This window comes from Zootermopsis nevadensis, unplaced genomic scaffold (genome assembly GCF_977971745.1).
Source record: "Zootermopsis nevadensis isolate Lab colony 2312 unplaced genomic scaffold, Znev_1.0 Znev_ptg000028l, whole genome shotgun sequence".
Lineage (NCBI taxonomy): Eukaryota > Metazoa > Arthropoda > Insecta > Blattodea > Termopsidae > Zootermopsis > Zootermopsis nevadensis.
In genome coordinates, this window is record NW_028259160.1 from 11,276,226 (window position 1) to 11,296,218 (window position 19,993).

The following is a 19,993-nucleotide window of genomic DNA, read 5'->3' on the forward strand; positions in this document are numbered from 1 at the left end:
GTGGTTTCTGCCACGTTTCATTACGTAATGGACACAGTTCACTTCTGTGGTGTTAAAATACCTCGTTTCATAGAACTTGTGTCCTTCATACTATGCATGTGTGCAGTTTCTATTCATCACTTCGGAAAAGCACAGACACATATTACTCCAGACTGCAATCCCAATGCTGCCATCTACTCGTCGAATTGCAGTCTGATTGTAGTCGATCAGCGACAACCAACTGGTGGCCAGCGAGCCAAATCCTGTCCGAGAAATATTATCGAGCCTATAATATAACTTATTATCATATACCGAAGAATTGAAAAAAACTGACTCTAATCTCATCTGGTGCTTTATATATATGCTACTGAATTTAAAACCCTATTGTAAAATATATTAAGAATGAAAAGTAGCTACTAGTTTTCATAAATAGTGCTACTTTCTTGGCCCTTAGGTCCAATGGGAAAACTATTCTTGGCCTGAGAAAAGAAAAAAATTGGACCAACCTAGACCAAATTACTTCAGTATATTGCCTTCAAATCAATGCCTTTTACCATGTGATCTCATCTTGCTGAGATTTCTGACTAAAATTTGTATGCATCTCATCCCACTTTGCATGCTACTTGCTCCATCCATTTTATCATACTTCACTTGACTGTCATAACTGATATTCAATGAAGAGTACAATTAAATGACATGTTTCTTGTAACTCACAAGTACTATTACTCAGCCCCATTTTATTATACAAAGACCTCAAGAACTGTAAGGAAAATGTGTTTTATCACTATCCACAGGTCTAATTCACAAATTACTAGCTGCTTTATCACTTCAGTCTTGAACTGTAGAAATAAATGAGACATAATATACAATACCATGTAGCAAATTAAATTTTACAGAACACAATGGAAACAAACAATAATGACATACATTCATCCATAACAAAAGGCTTACTGGAATTTTTAATTAATGTGTACCAGAAAATATATAACAAAAGTGTGTGAAATGAAACTATAAAAACAAACTCATTCAGTGACATTACACTAAGAAAACTGAACTTTAGAAGAGAAATAAATCTGCACCATGACAATAATGTATGAGTTATTCTGCATCTAAACATAAGTAGTGTCAAAATTCATGCAAAACTGCAGAACATCCTTTGCATTTCTATTACTAAATGTCAGCTGAAAGGTGACAAGTTTCTTACTGAAGGAAGTTTGTAAGCCGAAACTTGTTAAAATCATGTGGATGTCGAGTGATGATGTCAGCTTCCAGAAGCATTTCAAGGCAGTGGTACTGATCTTCTAGATTGACATATGGGTCACTACTCTCATCATCAAAATATGCCTTGGTCAGAACCTACAAAAAAAGAGACAGGTTTTCAGGATTGTGGCCCAAAGTTATATATATACCATCATAATGTAAACAAATTATGGACAACCTACAGAAATGCACAATTCTGGTACTGGATTATCTCAAATATGTTATCTCTAGATCTCCAACTACTAACTGTAATTGTCTTCTTCTGGATGCTGCTGGTGGATATATAGTCTTTGACAGAATGTATATTGTAGTAATGAAATATCAAGTGAGCTCATGGCATCACAATCCAGAAAAACATAAAATTCTAATATCAACACACTGTGACCAATGCTAATCATTAATTACATTTAGGGCCCTAGGGAAAGTGGTCTGCTTAACATGTCATATATAAACAGTTCACTCACCTGAAGAAAATCCACCAGGTAATTGTTATCACCTGGGAAGATCTTTTCTATCATGTCATTCTGGAATTAAATATAGAGGGAATTTATATATGTAACATTTCTGAATCAGGTGCAAAAATTATTTAGCATCTGATGAGTTATGAGATGATGTATGATAAAGTGAGAAGGAAGGGGGAATTAGCAATCATGATCTATTTCAAAGTTTTATTTCAACATTTATCAGGAGCTGATAAAAACTAAAATCTACAGTCACATGATCTTATGCCCCAGTTTTGATTTAATCTGATAACCTCCAAGTCACAAGAAAGTACAGTTCATCAGTAACATAACATTCAGCACTGTTATTCTAATTGTGGACCACTGACAAAGCAAGAGCATGGGCAAGAACTCGAGAAGAGAATGTTGTTGCTTGACATGCTAAGAGATATTTTTTTCTAATGTGTACAATGAATGGCATGTTTTTCTAACCTTATAAGTTTAGTCACAATGTTGGTGCTGCTGATCACATAAGAATTGAAAGGTATACATGATTCCAATGTCAAAGTGTTCATACAATTTTATGAAAAACAGTAAAATGGTATCTATAATATATATATATAAGCCTGAAAATAAAACATGATGTAATGCTTACAGTTTTGTTAAATGCACATACTGACCAGCTCTCTCCTGTGTTTATTGAATTCCACTGAAAGACTCTTCTGCACTGGCAGCAGTGAATCCATCTCATAGACTTCTGGATTTCTCTGCCTCTCCACATACATTTCATCCAAATGTTTAATCTTCTCTTCTAAACTGTGTATATACAAAATCATAGAAATCCAGAGATCACACAAGTGCTTTATCTACTTATAAAAGTAACTGTGTCCGTGCAGAAAAAGGGAAAAAGATATGCAGTAAAGGAACACCAATAATATAAGTAAAAAATTCAACACTGCTAACATGGTCTTGAGCCATAGATAAATCAAGTTCACATCCTCATAACCTAATTCTTTATGGTCCATCTGATTTCTCAGTAAATATATATACCAGTTACTTCCATTAACCTTTATATTTCAATAACCATAACTCTGTAACAGACAAGAATGATACCTGCACTAACATAACAGTTTTAAATCAAATTCACACATGATTAATAACTTACTGAAGTCTGGCCACTTCGTCCTGGGGCACCTGTACATTATTTTTAATTCAATTTTTATGAAAATAATAACAAATCAATTGAATTTCTTTTACATTATCTCTAACAATATATGAAGAAAGGATTCAGCATTATTTTAAAGTATTGGAATTAAAAAAGTTTAGTAATATAAACTTGTAACCTTACTCTGCAAGCTCATTTTTGTCTTCATGGAGTTGCTTCTCACATACACTTAATAAAGATTTTAAGTCTTGTACCTCCTTCTTCAAGCCTGCAATTACATCCAGCTGTACATGTGCAGAGAATCGTACCCATTCTGTAACAAATTATATGAAGATAAAGAACATTTTCATTTTCTGTATGACCATGCTCCTACACAAACCTCTGCACAGTTACTTGTCATAACCACTTCTCCGCCTTTCTCCTTTTCAGAGAGCATTCGATAATGCAAAAAACACATCATTTGTGTTTTTTGCATATATCTGAATTCTAAGATAGACTTTCCCCCCCCTGTGGTTTATGAAGGTGAAGTTATCAGATATACGGTATTAATATATATAAAGCAATAAACTGATCTTCATGATATTGTGTGAATATAATGCCATAGGAAGTTAGGCACTGGTGTACACTACTTTCACTACTAGTAACAGCATGCCAACCATGCAAAATTGTAAGGTGGGAAGAAGAGTGAAATTTTGTGGTGTTATAGGTATTTAATATAATTCATGCTGCCATAATATTTCTGTACAATGTAAAATAATAACACTGTAACAATATGAAAGTTGGTATAGAAATAAGGCATAAAGGTACCTAGACTTTATATGAAAAGCCTCCTTTCTGTGGTAATAATTAGAAACATGGTGATAATGCAAAGCATTAAAATTACACTTGACAACATTAACAAGAGCTACCCTGATTCTTAAGAAACTGAAAGGTTTATTACCTTGTTCACAACTGCCTACCAGTGGATCTGGTACAAAGCCACATGAACTGAATTTTGCCCCCCCCCATTTAAGATACATTTTAAAACCATCTTCCCGGCTTAGCCAAGGTCTCCAAAGTGGTTTCTTTTCTTCAGGCTTTCTAACAATTCCATGTGCATTTCTCATCTCCTGTCCCACCCAAGATATTCTCCATGATCTGATCACCCAATTCTTTGGTGAAGACTTCAAATTTCTGCAATATTATGTTACTCCTTCTCTCTCAGGTACAAATATTCTCCACAATTTAGTTCTCAAATATCCTCAACCTATGGTCTCCTCTTAAGGTGACATATTTGACACCACACAACATAACTGGCAATGTTTTAATATTTAGGTTTTTCGATAAAAGATGGAGGTTTTCGATAGAAGACAGATAGATAAAGGATTCTGGACTGTAAGAATACTAAATATCAGAACCTCCAATAGCAAATACAGTACAAACACATGAATAGTAACTTTCATTACATACCCTGTGGATGCAAACGTCTTAACTGTTGTGACAGACAACTCACAAATGATATTTTATATTTCAAAAGTTGCTGAAGATCCCCTCTCACTTGGGGCACAGGGTTATTGTCTTCTGAGGAATGATACTTATCAATAACAACACTAAGCCTCTTAAGTTTGTCTGTCAAATAAGCATGAACTTCATTCAGTCCAAATTCATCTCCAGGTCCAATACCAATGCCCATCTCTGTATACACAGATGCCTGAAATTAATTTTAAAATGCACCATTAGTCACTTGTTTACACAGTCCAAGTAATTCATGTGCAACATTTAGATAGCCACAAACTTGCAGGAATTATGGCATCATTCATTTAAATTAAGATTACTGGCTAATAACACCAAAATGTTCTTGGGCAATTAGCCACGTCAAATGGTTACACGAAGAAACCAACAATTTGGGAATCATCTCTGTCCCCATCATCAGGGTCCAGATGTCATCAGAACCCTGATGATGAGGACAGAGTTTAGTCACAGCAAAAGCTTAAAATCATATAATAACAACCAATAAATATTATGATGGAATCTGACTGATGGAAATTCTTTAGGTATTATTGCATTTACTTCCGCATAAGACAACATTCTATGTGTCAAAGAATTACTTATTATTTAACTACAATACATAAACTGAACTATGTTGAAAAAGTTAAATATAAACAAAGTAAATGTGGTAAAAAGGGCCTGTGCCAATGCTAAAGTCAATGAAACTATACCAACTTTGTATAATCAATATTGTATACAATCTAAGCCAAAACTTAATGTAAAGCTACATTTTATTTTTACTGAAAAGGAATAAAATATGAGTAAATTACATAAAGAGAACATTATTTATGCAGGTCACCCAGCACTGTTAGCATGTTGGTAACTAAAATGTTATGGTAAACTGGGCACATAGCTCATCTCAAATAAACAAAACAAAACAAAAAAACGCGTACAGAATTCATAAGGGGAAGCTCCTTTCCTTCCAAGGCAAAATAAATAAATAAAATAAAATAATGGGAAAATAGAACTGCTATTGAATTTCAGCAATGATGTTTTAGGATGAGGCATGGAATCAACTCTGGATTGTGTCCAGTGGTAGGCACTGGTACAGAATTGCTGAACTTTCGAATCCTACTACAAGAACAAGTGTCAATTAAAATGTTAATGTTGCTTTTAAGGTTATGTTTTATAACACTCTTCCACTGTTCTGCAGGATACTATGAACTGACTCTATGATCTGTATAAGGGCTTTTGATGAAAGCACGTCGTTAAATTGAAGCATATCCTTGGCCATATTCTTTCCCCTATAACTTTAAAAACCACGACGTTTCGGAAGCTGGCTCTGCTTCCGTCATCAAGCACAACTACACATTACACACAATCAGATGGGTTCCGTGGAAAAAGTTAATATCAAACACAGAAAGCAGAAGCAGACTACGCAACGTCGTGATTTTTAAACAGAGACAAAGGAAAATGTACAAGAATATATATCAGTTTCGTGTGGATCGACGTAGCTTCGAATAAACGTGTATCGAACCTTGCATTTGATATATCACAACATACTTTCTAGGCACTGAACAATAACCTAATGGGCACCTGCCATGCAAATTATGGCCTGTATGCCGGATACAGAGATTTCAAATAGAATAAGAAAATTTTGATATGCTTTCTCCATTCTACCTGGAGAACACCTACGGTTCATGACATATTATAGAACAGCAAGAATAACATTAGAATAGTCAACTACAACTACATCTCAGGAATGGATCACTACATTACAACCAAGTATACAGTTAAAAATATAACTACTAACCTGTGACTCACTTGCTTCTGATTCCATAATTACCGATTACTTTGAATAGACCACGACTGAAACAAAAACACATTCCCGCCAGCTCACTGTCGCCAACGGCTCAAACGAAAAATATCCCATGACAGATTATGATGATTAAAATTGAATGACGTTCGGCGCCATAATATTCTTTTGGTGTCGATAGCTCAGTCCCGTATGCATCCTACTGTCTTACCTCTTATTCATTCACAGCCAAAACCATCAGCCACAACAGTGGAACATAATTATAAGCAACACAACATTTGAAAACGTTTCAAATTTTAATTATCTAGGAACAACAATAACAAATAGCAATGAGGGCCATGATGAAATTAAGAGAATACACTCGGGAAACGTTCGTTTTTATGCAATTCAAAAACAGTTAACATCTCGTTTGCTATCCAAAACACTAAATATTAGGATATAGAAACAATCATTTTGCCTGTTGTCTTCTGTGGTTGTAAAACGTGGTCTGTTACCTTGAAGGAAAAACGTAAATTACAAGTGTTTGAAAACAGGATGCTCAGGAAGATATTTGAATGTATAAAAAGAATGAAATAATTAGGGAATTTAGAACATAGTGTAACGAGGAGCTAGTGAATTATACAGGTCGCCAAGCATAATGATGATAGTGCAATCTAGGAGGTTCCAATGGGTTGGACATGTGGCACGCATGGGGGGAAGGCAAGGGTTGCATACAGAATAATGGAAGGGAATCCTACTGGAAAACGACCACTTTGCAGACCAAGAAGGAGATGGGAGAATAATATGAAGATGGATCTTTGGGAGGTGGGCTGTGAGGATGGTGAAATGATGGAGTTGGCTCAGGATCGTGGCCGGTGGCAGGCTTTGGTGTTGTCGGTGTTAGACCTGTGGATTCTGCTACCAGGAAGATGGTTACGGCAGGTGACAGTGGCGTCCGAGTTGTGTGTGTGGAGTGTTCCAAAACGAGTTTTCAGTGGTTTGCTTTGGGTGTTGGTGGGGTGCACAAGGAATACAGAACAATTTGGCCGATTTTGGTGTGAATGGGAGGATAATATAAAATTGATCTTAAAGAAATGTGGAAATGGGAGGAGGATGTGAATTGGATTCATGTGGCTGAGGGTAGGGACTAGTGAGGATCTTTTGTGATCACAGTAATGAATATCGATTTTGCACAAAAGACGAGGATTTTTGACTAGATGAACGACATCATGGCTTCTCAAGAGGAACCATGCTCCACGATATTACGACGAACATCCCTTTAGTTTTAAGAAAATGTCCATTTCAGCTATACATATGGATTATACTGGATCGACACGGCACAAAGTAAATTCGTTATGCAGCGTTTAGCGTAGACATTCAACAAGGTTCTTTAAAAAGCCTTGGGTACTTAACGACGACACAAGGTGACGGACAGATATAGGGACAGACACGACCTCCTACCAACAACGCCTTCGTAGAAATATATTTCCTCCTTCTACGATAATTTCAAGGCTCTGGCAGGGAATGACGTACGGGATTTCCCGTGGAATGAAAACAGGTTATATATCCGCACGCCGCACAAACAAACAAGCTTAATCCAGTAATACTTAACATCGCAAGATGTGGCCGGGTGAGTACTAAGAGTAGAACAAGCTTTGTTTGCTTCTCGGCTTTGTTCCAGCAAGTAGCAGTCTCTTCCTTCCTTGGCTTAATTACTGGGTTCACAAAGTGAACGTGTATGTTCCATATGCAAAATTACTGAACAAGTCTCCATGAAATTTTGCATTGGGAGTTGTACTTTAAACGTAGGCAGGCGAATTTAACTTTTGTCATCCTTCCGATACAGTGTAACGATCATATTGAATGAGAATTAAATCAAACTGCTGATGCTTACTAATAAGTTCAACTCTGGTTTGCTGGTTGCAGTCCTACTCCTAGCAGTGGTGTAAGGGAAATCATAAAAAGAACCTGAAATTTCTCATGGAACGTTGACTGGATAATAGCATACTTCCTTTCCCATACTGAAAGCCATTTGTGACGTAGCTCGTCTTCAGAGCTGGAACATACAGAAAGACCGGATTTCCTGCAAAGCTATCGGACTAGTTTCCTTCTCACCTCCGCTGATCGAGGAGAGAGCTCTACCTCTCTGTAAATTACAACTTAAGCATTTCTTATAAAGTTACAGGATGTAAAATAAAGATTCACATTTTATTATAGCTTTCACTTAAAAACATGTTTCGATATTATGAATATACTTTTTTATAATGTGTGTGGGAAATCGTAATAAAACAATGAAAAACACAGAAGCTCTAACTGATAATCGAATTAAATAAGCTAAGATTATTGGCAGTCAAGAAATGATGGGTATACAGAAAGCTTGATAAAGGTGAAACAGGAACAAAATAATTTGGGAAACTTCGTAAAACGATGTCCATCGAATATCTCACACAGGTGAAAGTAACACATGGTGACAGGGGGTCATTTTGTTTGTGTTAGCTTCCGTGCCTTACAGAAATTATGAACAATAACAATAACAGTGTTGTCTCATTTTCCATGCATGCACTTGCTTGTTTAAGGATTAACAGTCACACTAAGAAACACAAATAACACTAATTTCTTTGTTTGTTTATTACAGCAACTCTGTGTTTCATATTGGGTACGCTGTACCTCTCACGAGCTCAGTCCTCAAATACCGCTATCAGCAAGCAATCCGCTGATGCAGTCGACAACTTTTCTGTGAACCTCTTCAAGGTAACTTAGTTAAAAATATACTGACATTTAAGTCAATTGAACTGACGACGTAGTAGTAACTGCAGTTTATTTAGTGTGAAATGATGTGGGGTGGCTAATTATGTAAAATGAACTAGAAAATATGTGAAAGAAAGCGGTGGTAGCTTATTTCAACGTAACAATTTATCCATTGGACAAGACAGACGCTTTGCCGCCTGAGCTAACATGATTGGTGTACATACATTTCTTTTAAGAAATGAAATGAAATCTCAAGGAAAACATCCTCTAAAAGGAAACTTCGAAGGTGTCCTTGACAGATATTAAACACTGTGTAAAGTTTTCTTCACAGCGTAGCTATTTTAAGTCAATTACATCAAATATATCAGATTTTTAGAATCTCTTGGGTAAAGCTAATTTTGTTAAAAGATGTGTAATTTTTAAGATGTTACGAATGAATATTGTTCTTCATATAAGCTCACTTACTAATCTTTATGGATTGATGTGGGCTCATAATATTGGGAGTAATGCAAAAGCACTAGAATCTGCTACTGGATGTAATATTCTTCTTAAAAGAGCTCTTCGTCTCTCAAGTTTTCTCAGTTTCTGGTTTGGTTGTTAGGTGATCTATTCTCAAAACTGTATTGTTGCTTGACAACCGTTTAATCCAAATAGCGATCACTTTGCGGGCGTGAGGGTTGTAAGTAATACAGAAGTGGTAAATAGAATTGTATATTAAAGGGACTGTCGGAATAAATAAGACATGCCATTATTGGAGCATAACTTCTTGGAAACCTCAAAAAACGAACACTTTCGCCCATTCGTACTTAAAACGATCCACAACTGAAAAACAATTGAAACTATTAGATCTTCATGTTTCTTGATAGGGACGAATGTCTAAGAATTTCTTACGGACAGATTCAGATTTTGAATTTATTTTATTTGTAGTTAATTTAACGACGCTGTCAGCAACTCAGACTGTATAGCGTCGGATGATGTTAATATGTCAGTCAGGATAGCCTGTCTCCTGGTCGATAGTTTACCCGACATATTTCGAATATGAAACAGAAGTGCTCCGACGTTCGGTATAATTTAGTTGACTTCATTATTAGATCTGAAAATGTTGGGGGGGGGGGGGGGGGGAACATTAGATTCACATAAATTAATACTCATTAATAATTAAGTGCACGAAATTATCGAGTATAAGGGAGGTCATCTGTCCGAATGTTTCATCTCCGAAACTACTGTACGGATTTAGATTGGTGTTCGATATCTTTATTGATTGTTTTAGGGCGAATGTAATTTCACTTCGTGTTGGTCTAATATAAATTTCCATTAAATTCAAATGAACGTTTGTCAATGTCTCATCACACAAAAACTGGGTACACAACAGAAAGTATAAGTTATATGTCATGAGCATAAACAACTATTAATCTGACAAATTTGTATATGAGGAAAATACTTAACGAAATACAAGCAACACTGTCGATTCTGACTTCTGTGAAACTTCGATAAAACAGGTTTTTTATCTGCAGAAAACAAACCCGAAGGTCGAATAAGATATGCAGAATAGAAAAGTTCGAGAAACAAAAATTTCGATAACTCAGGCCGTTGAAATACACCTTCATGAAGAATAATTGACGTTAGTATCGTGTCTAGTCAGTTTACGTCATTCAACTTCATTGTTATTTTAAAACTATCGACATTTGATAACCCATATCTAAGGCCAAATAAGTTACAAAGTGAGAAGTTAACTAACTGACTAAATGTAGAAAAGTAGCAACGTAGGCTACTTTTTTTAGAAGCTGTTAGCTGCTGAGTCGATAAAGAAATGGCCGTTTATAAATTTAAACTTCATTATCGTGTTCACAAGAACATGCCAGTGGAAATGTCACGCCTTCTAAGATAAGCCTACGTTTCAATATTAACCTCTCATTTATGCCTACGTCTCCCAAGTGGTTTCTTCCTTTCAGCTTTTACAACTAAAATTTTTATTCTCTTCAGTGATTTCGAAATGTCCCACCAATCTCAACTCTCTTGATGTTATTACCGTCATAATATATGGTGAAGAGTAACGCTTATGAAACTCATCATTATGTATTTGTCTACATCATTCTTTTACTTCCTGCTTCTTAGATTTATATATCTCCTCAGCACTTTGTTCTCGAACATCCTAAATTTACATTTATTGAAGGTAAACATTATACAGTATTGAAGATTAGATTCTGTTATTATGAAACGTAAGTATCATAAAATGTCAAGGCGACGTAACAACAGGTTAGTTTCTTTTGTTTTAAAGATGTAAGAACCAGAATTAGAGGTTAACACGAATATGCAGTATGTCTGGTCATGTGAAACACTGACCTGAGTGACAATTAGCCTAGCTAAAATAAACGACCTTGAAATTATTCATCATCGTTGCGGTTCGGATATTCTAATGGATTGATGTCAAACTAATGTTAATTATTAAACTCCTATGACATACCCATTTTAAGACAGCTGTATCACATGACGTCAATCAGTGTTCAGTTCATACATTTATAAGTCAGTCACACGTTTGGCTCTATTTCCGTCTTCTGATGATTGTCATCATACTGACACATTAATATTTTTGTGACAATGGTCGGGATCGAACCCAGGACCCTTTGAATTCCAGACGGACCGGTAGTCTAGTGTTTATCGTACAAGCCTAGCATTCGAATCGCATCTGAAATGCTGATATTTTTGTGCATACGTACGTAAGGAAGAAAGGTAATAATGAAAAAATGGGAGCCATCTGCAATATGTTGTAAATAATCGGAAAAACAGTAAACATCTCTCCATAAATTCTTTTAAAATATAGACCTATTTATAATGCACTCCGTCAGTAATATTTGTATCTTGAAATCAGTGTCAATGTGATAATTTATCTTGAAAGACTAATGGGGTCTGTAGTTCAGATTCTCTGGCCGGGATGTCAGGAATCATAATTTCATACATAATGGCCTGAACTGTACGTAGGCGGTGTTCAACAACAACGGCGGCAACGCGGTGGTCTCTCCCGTGAGTGTGTCCACTCTCCTGGCCATCATTCAGCAGGGTTCTGGCGGCAACACACTAGCTCAGCTGACCCAAGTTCTGTACCTCAACCAGGAGCAGTCGAAAGAGACATACGGTCAGCTTACAAGAAACTTGAAGGTAATGCGGTGTAATGTACAGCGAAGACACGACCAGCTTATTCAGACAATATGTAAAAGCCTGTTGGCACAGAGGCTCGTGTAACGCCTCGGTGGAGGATTATGATTGTATCATTTTTAAGAACCACTACAATTCAAAACTTTACATTTTTAATGCTTCATATACTGTTTAATTACACTAATATGTAACAGGACTCTTCTGGAAATGCGACCCTGGAGTTTGCTAACGCTGCGTTTGTGGAAGAAGGATATCCAATAAAACCTGAGTTCTCGAGAGTCATGGTACAAGATTTTCAATCCTCAGTTCTGACTGCCCAATTTTCTGAACCTGTTGAAGCTGCTGCAGAGATAAACTCGTGGGTGGCAAATCACACACATGACAAGATCCAAGAACTTATCTCTCCGAGTAAGGAAACATCACATTGCTCAGTAAAGTGCGCTTTTGTCAGTGACTACACGTTATCTATGTGAACGTCTATTTCAGAATCACTAGACAGTTCAACTCGACTGGTGTTGGTTAATGCCATCTTCTTCAAGGGTTTTTGGAAGACACTCTTCTGGAAGAATAGGACGACAAATGACGCTTTCTTCACAAAACCATACACGTCAAAACTAGTTCCTACAATGCACCTGGAGACTAAACTGTTAACAGGCGATCTTGAGGACTTGGATGCTCGATGGCTGCAACTTCCATTTGAGGCAAGTTCTACCATAAAAATATGTATGATCCTGAAATTTTGTTTTTCATACTAAACTGGTCCACAATATATGTCCTCTGCTTTTCATCACTTCATTTCCTAACTAAGTGGTTCCTAAAAATTTCTTCTAAAAAAGTCTTTTAAACACGTGATCAATAAAAAAATCTTCATCAAATCTTCTCCTAATCAAATGGGCACTAAAACCTTTTTATGACTCTATTCTAATCACATGCTCCCCAGAAATGTTTATCGTTTCTCTTTTCCTAAACCCGGGGTCTCTAGAAACGTTTTTGATCACCTGTTCTACCCACAGGATATGGCCCCCTCCCTCTTTTCGCCCAATCACGTGTTTCATCATTCATTCATCTCCCATTGTCATAATTATACAAGGGATTTCCAAACACCCTGAAGATGAAAAGTGCAGTGTTTTACGTAACGTTTAAAAACCTTCAACAATCGACGTGGCTTATGCCCGAAGCCTAACTTTGTATTTGTTGTGTGCAATTTCTAACATTCGACACTGTATAATCTGATCTGTCATCGTCATTAAAACACTATAACTAAATAACATCATTGCTATTCCAGGAAAATTGTCTGGAGAGAGTCTGTCTATAACTAATAGCTTCTACACATTGCTCTAATAAAACACTTTTATGTATATGAAGTAATGATGGAGATCACCTCACTAGAACGTTATCATCATTTTTCACTCAGGTTATATCCACTAGTGCTATTAGAGACTGCAATGATGAAAAACGCGCCTCACTTTCGATTCTGAAGTTAGTACACCAAAATCACCAAAACCTGATTAGCCAAGGAAATGACTATCTGAAACTTATTGTACAAGTCTGTAATTACTGACAGTTTGATAATAAACTTGTGGAATTCAATAGAACGTGGAAATACGGATATAAATCACAGTTTCTGTATTTCGTTAAGATTTGTTTAAGAATCAGGATGCAACAAATATTATCAAGAGGGCAATTACTCTTAAGAATGATCATATTTCTTTTTCAGTGCTTGTTATATATAAAATATTTAATTTTCATGTCTAAAATCAGTTTGGCAACTCATGTTCTCTTAAGGGCGATCAGTATTATCTGCTGATAATTCTACCCAACAAGATAGACGGCGTGGACAGCGTGGTGAACAGCATCACTGGCTCTGAGTTCTCCGACCTCCTTGATAATTTGGACAGTCGTGGTTGGAACAGAACTGTCGTTCTGTCTCTGCCGAAGTTTAAGCTGGAAACAACGCTGCAACTTATCCCTACATTAAAAGAGGTACGAAGTGTTTCATAACACAAAACATGGCGCTTTTTAGTACAGACTAGGGCTTTCACAAATAATCATATTATTTGAGTAGCTCAAGGGAAGATTATTCTTAAATTAAAACATATGTTGCGTTCTTTACTGTTCAGAGCTAACTTCTATTACAATTTTTGGTAGTTAATTCCAAAAGAAAAAAAATAGAATCTGCCAATTTCTTAGCTAAAACACAAATTCTTTAACAGCCTTTTTAATAGATTTTTCTGAAATTCGCTGATAGGCATTTAATGTTCAATTTTAAAGAAGTAACTCGCATGATTAAAGAAAACAATACATAGACTAATATACGTATAAGATACAATACCTCTTATCAGAAAATAGGTTCCAAATACAATGAAAAACACGTCCTAGACATAAGCACGCATACAGCTGAGTGGCAAGAAACTCGCTGTCGAGTTATATATTCGGCAATTGGACGAAGATAAAAGTCCCGTCTACTGACCGGATCGTTGCGACACTAACTGACACTTTATTCCCCGAAATTAATAAGGCATTAAGGTACATGTCGCAGTTGGAAGCTAAGGCGACACTTGCATTAAAATGGGACCTGAGATTCGTGTTCTCACTGCAGCCAAGAAGTCAATAGTGGTCTTGTGGGTTGTAAAGTCATGTGACCCTGCAGATCACTACCAACACTGAAGATGGAGACGGTATGTCCCTCCGAAACTTTCGTAACCAATTACAAGACTACACAACGCCACAACCCAAAAGACCACTATTAAAATAAAACATATCAACGCAATGCACAAATGTACAATAGTTTTTAAAAATATATGAATTGATAAGCCTGATTATTTTATTATTTTAAAACAAGTTTTGTGTATAGACTGGAAAAATAAATATATGTATCATGTTTCTGCTTCTCAGATCGGTCTGACAGACATATTCTCTCCTGGAGCGAACTTGAGTGGCATCTCAGGGGAGAGTCTCTATGTGTCAGAAGTTGTTCAGAAAGCAGAAATCGAAGTGGACGAAGAAGGAGCAACAGCTGTTGCCGCTACAGGTTTGTCCTCTATTACAACTAGAAGTCCCAAAACTGCATGCTTCAAGACCACTGAATTATTTCAACCCCTCCTTCCTATACATTGTGGCTCTGAGTAACCAGTGCACCTTTGCTACGCTGCAAATTCTGAGCCGTCTTCACTCTCCTGCGCTCCGTTGCACGTGTTGCACGTGTTGCAACGTTGTACGATTTTTCTGTGATCTTGAAGCATGCAATTTGGTGACGTTCTACAATATGTATCACACTCCATACAACAAAGTCCGTCTTTAGAAGCTGGTGGCTTTCGGTCTGCCAAGAAATTACTCACGACCGCCTTCACAAGAATCCGCCATTGGTCCCTATCCTGAGCTAGATGAACGCAGCCCGCCCTATTTCTTGAGGAACCATTTCATATTATGCTAATAACCTTTATTTCCCACTTACCAATCATCCTTCTTTGTGCCAAATATCTTCTTCAATATATTTACTTTCAAACACATGTAATGTAGATACGTTAGTCACTAAAGGAAGGGATAGAATTGTTTCACGTTAATTTTTACCTACATTCGTCACACTTGGACACACGCAGTATGTCGCCACTTCTAACTTACACAAATTACAACATCCTGTCTGAGGACTAGGACCTATAATCACACACCAGACACAAAAGTGTCAAATCTATTTACATAAATTCAGAGAATATTTCGGACAGGTCTCGTGTAGCTGTGTAACATCCTTCCAGATCTGAACGTGATTAATTCTAATTTTTATGCTCCAGCAGGAATTGTTATACTCCCTGAACTTGTGATTCCTCCAGTAGTTTTCACTGTGGATCACCCGTTCTTAGCATTCCTTGTGGAAGAACACGATAAGATACCACTCTTCGCCAGCAGAGTAATTGATCCGACGACTTCGTAATGATCGCCTGTTTGTTGTTCTTGCGTGATGCTCACCTGTTTGTTGTTCTTGCGTGATGTTCACCTGCCTATTATTTTTGCGTTATTGTTCTTGTAAGAAATTCAGTCACAAGAATTTTAGTTTTGCTAATTGCCGAAAAAACTGTAAAATAAAGCTGGACTGCAAAGTGTCGACCATGCGTTTTGATTTTCTTCATATATGTCAGAGCTACGTATATTTAAGAGATAGAATTGTTTCACCTCAATGTTTACCTACATTCGTCACAGTTGGACACACGCAATATGTCGCCACTTCTAACTTACACAAATTACAAATTGCAACATCCTGTCTGAGGACTAGGGTAATCGCACACCAGACACAAAAGTGTCAAATCTATTTACATAAATTCAGAGAATATTTCGGACAGGTCTCGTGTCGCTGTGTAACATCCTTCCAGATCTGAACGTCATTAATTCTAATTTTTATTCTCCAGCAGTAATTGGTGCACACCCTACTGCTGTGATTGCAAATCCTCCTCCAGTAGTTTTCACTGTGGATCACCCGTTCTTAGCATTCCTTGTGGAAGAACACGATAAGATACCACTCTTCGCCAGCAGAGTAATTGATCCGACGACTTAATAATGATCGCCTGTTTGTTGTTCTTGCGTGATGCTCACATGTTTGTTGTTCTTGCGTGATGCACATCTGCCTATTGTTTTTGCGTTATTGTTCTTGTAAAAAATTCAGTCACAAGAATTTTAGTTTTGTTAATTGCCGAATAAACTGTGAAATAAAGCTGGACTGCAAAGTGTCGACCATGCGTTTTGATTTTCTTCATATATGTCAGAGCTACGTATATTTAAGAAATAGAATTGTTTCACCTCAATGTTTACCTACATTCGTCACACTTGGACACACGCAGTATGTCGCCACTTCTAACTTACACAAATTACAAATTACAACATCCTGTCTGACGACTAGGGTAATCACACACCAGACACAAAAGTGTCAAATCTATTTACATAAATTCAGAGAATATTTCGGACAGGTCTCGTGTCGCTGTGTAACATCCTTCCAGATCTGAACGTGATTAATTCTAATTTTTATGCTCTAGCAGTAATTGGTGTACGCATTCCTGATGCGATTGGAAATCCTTCTCCAGTAGTTTTCACTGTGGATCACCCGTTCTTAGCATTCCTTGTGGAAGAACACGATAAGATACCACTCTTCGCCAGCAGAGTAATTGATCCGACGACTTCGTAATGATCGCCTGTTTGTTGTTCTTGCGTGATGCTCACCTGTTTGTTGTTCTTGCGTGATGTTCACCTGCCTATTATTTTTGCGTTATTGTTCTTGTAAGAAATTCAGTCACAAGAATTTTAGTTTTGCTAATTGCCGAATAAACTGTAAAATAAAGCTGGACTGCAAAGTGTCGACCATGCGTTTTGATTTTCTTAATATATGTCAGAGCTACGTATATTTAAGAGATAGAATTGTTTCACCTCAATGTTTACCTACATTCGTCACAGTTGGACACACGCAATATGTCGCCACTTCTAACTTACACAAATTACAAATTACAACATCCTGTCTGAGGACTAGGGTAATCGCACACCAGACCCAAAAGTGTCAAATCTATTTACATAAATTCAGAGAATATTTCGGACAGGTCTCGTGTAGCTGTGTAAAATCCTTCCAAACCTGAACATCATTAATTCTAATTGTTATTCTCCAGCAGAAATTGGTATACACCGTCAGGTTGTGATACCTCCAGTAGTTTTCACCGTGGATCACCCGTTCTTAGCATTCCTTGTGGAAGAACACGATAAAATACCACTCTTCGCCAGCAGAGTAATTGAACCGACGACTTAATAATGATCGCCTGTTTGTTGTTCTTGCGTGATGCTCACATGTTTGTTGTTCTTGCGTGATGCACATCTGCCTATTGTTTTTGCGTTATTGTTCTTGTAAAAAATTCTGTCACAAGAATTTTAGTTTTGTTAATTTCCGAATAAACTGTAAAATAAAGCTGGACTGCAAAGTGTCGACCATGCGTTTTGATTTCCCTTCATATATGTCAGACTTACGTATATTTAAGAGATAAAATTGTTTCACGTTAATGTTTACCTACATTCGTCACACTTGGACACACGCAGTATGTCGCCACTTCTAACTTTCGCAAATTACAAATTACAACATCCTGTCTGAGGACTAGGGTAATCGCACACCAGACACAAAAGTGTCAAATCTATTTACATAAATTCAGAGAATATTTCGGACAAGTCTCGTGTAGCTGCGTAAAATCCTTCCAGATCCGAACGTGATTAATTCTATTTTTTATTCTCCAGCAATAATTGGTGTACGAGCTATTGGTGCGATTCTAAATCCTGAACCTCCAGTAGTTTTCACCGTGGATCACCCGTTCTTAGCATTCCTTGTGGAAGAACACGATAAAATACCACTCTTCGCCAGCAGAGTAATTGAACCGACGACTTAATAATGATCGCCTGTTTGTTGTTCTTGCGTGATGCACATCTGCCTATTGTTTTTGCGTTATTGTTCTTGTAAAAAATTCAGTCACAAGAATTTTAGTTTTGTTGATTGCCGAATACACTGTGAAATAAAGCTGGACTGCAAAGTGTCGACCATGCGTTTTGATTTTCTTAATATATGTCAGAGCTACGTATATTTAAGGTCCTTTGGTCCTTGGTTTTTATCAGGTGGAAAAGTTCTTATTACTTTAGCTACCGACTGCAATGCCATTCTGTTTTACAATATCTGACCCACGTGTCACCACTTTCTTCGGCACTAACCACGGAAGTTAGCACAGCTGTAAAGAATCTTAGGGTATACCATTCTAATCTAGGTCGATGCACCCTTAGTCTGACAGGTTTTTCAGTCTCATCTACAGTTAGTCAAGTACCCTGAAAATCGAAAATACCGCTAGAGTTTCCTTTCTCAGTATTTGCAGAAAACCTTTGGCATACAATTACTTGTCTCATTCGATATTAACCTTCGATATTAATAATAAAAATGTGGTTTAAATAAATCGTATTAAATAACCAGCGATCAACTATTTATTCCTAATTACTTTTAATATAATTGATGAGAATTTGTAAATGTATTTGGTTAAACAGGTCGTAAACTATGTAAATTAGATGGGAAAAGGATAAAGGAGCTAATACGTGTGACCAGATAATGACCTTTACTTTATCACTGTATTACTGAACAAGTTTTGTTGTATATCTGTTGAAAGGCAAACTAAGATCATAGTCGGTAATAAAACTTGCTACACTTCTACGAACCATGTTGTAATAAATAAAACTAAGGCATAGCTGCAACTGCCTGACATCACGGAACAGAAGAACATTCAGATATTTGTTTATTTACTTAGATGCATATCTTTAGAAGTGTATAATAAATAATGGAAAATATAAAATAAGAGCAATGGAGCTCTAATAATTCTTAAATCCGGACTGAATTATGTAGATCAACATTTCCCATGGTAAACATTACAAGCGCTACTTCGTAATTACATATAAATAATAAAGAATGTGTCAATTATTGCACATTAATTCACAAATTACATATTCTATAATAAATGTCATTAATTAGATTTATTTATCTTACAGGCGGCGTAGTTAACGCTCTTATGGCAGAATATCCACTTGTGTTCAATGTGGATCATCCATTCATCGTGTTCATCGTGGACAATCTCAACAAGTTGCCGCTAATAGTTTCCAGAGTGACCGACCCTACAGCTTCGTAATGGATTTCGTAATTGAGTACTGTTGTATAAAGAACATCAGTAGCAACAATAAACATTTAATTGCAACTTAAATAAAACATATATAAATATGTCACAAAATGAAATAGATATTATATTTTGTCAAACATATGTATTACTTTGTCTTGTTAACAGTTTCCAGTTTGGTCTGTATACTATATTCCAATTTTTCCGATTAAGCTACATAATAAATATGTCGAACTACTTACTAACCACTGCTTAAAATTGTCTAAGCCCATTCCATGCAATGCACATTTACACTTCATGTAGTAAAAATCTGAAAGTTTCTAAA

General features: G+C 36.6%; 2 protein-coding genes across 14 annotated transcripts in view; one reads left to right on the forward strand and one right to left on the reverse strand.

Moving 5' to 3' along the window:
- Positions 1 to 696: 696 nt before the first annotated feature.
- LOC110834781 (uncharacterized) overlaps positions 697 to 19,993 on the reverse strand; it is a 45,174-nt gene continuing 25,877 nt past the window's right edge. The window contains exons 1-6 of one of the 5 annotated variants that reach the window (XM_022074279.2): positions 6,125 to 6,256; positions 4,294 to 4,534; positions 3,028 to 3,157; positions 2,360 to 2,495; positions 1,704 to 1,763; positions 697 to 1,335 (exon numbers count right to left, since the gene is read on the reverse strand). In XM_022074279.2, the coding sequence (XP_021929971.1) occupies positions 1,180 to 1,335; positions 1,704 to 1,763; positions 2,360 to 2,495; positions 3,028 to 3,157; positions 4,294 to 4,534; positions 6,125 to 6,151 (750 nt within the window). In that variant the 5' untranslated portion in view covers positions 6,152 to 6,256 and the 3' untranslated portion in view covers positions 697 to 1,179. The other 4 variants (XM_022074280.1, XM_087357557.1, XM_022074282.2 and 1 more) reach the window with 4 other exon arrangements.
- Positions 7,587 to 19,913, forward strand: LOC110834776 (alaserpin). 9 transcript variants are annotated; one of them, XM_022074273.2, is made up of 8 exons: positions 7,587 to 7,736; positions 8,742 to 8,857; positions 11,834 to 12,010; positions 12,202 to 12,415; positions 12,494 to 12,708; positions 13,793 to 13,990; positions 14,903 to 15,038; positions 19,547 to 19,913. In XM_022074273.2, the coding sequence occupies exons 1-8, from the start codon at positions 7,727 to 7,729 to the stop codon at positions 19,681 to 19,683; spliced, it is 1,203 nt and encodes a 400-aa protein (XP_021929965.1). In that variant the 5' UTR covers positions 7,587 to 7,726; the 3' UTR covers positions 19,684 to 19,913. The 9 variants fall into 9 exon arrangements, with proteins under 9 accessions (XP_021929965.1, XP_021929957.2, XP_021929966.1 ...); XM_022074265.2 differs by lacking the exon at positions 19,547 to 19,913 and adding an exon at positions 18,263 to 18,557; XM_022074274.1 differs by lacking the exon at positions 19,547 to 19,913 and adding an exon at positions 17,650 to 17,960.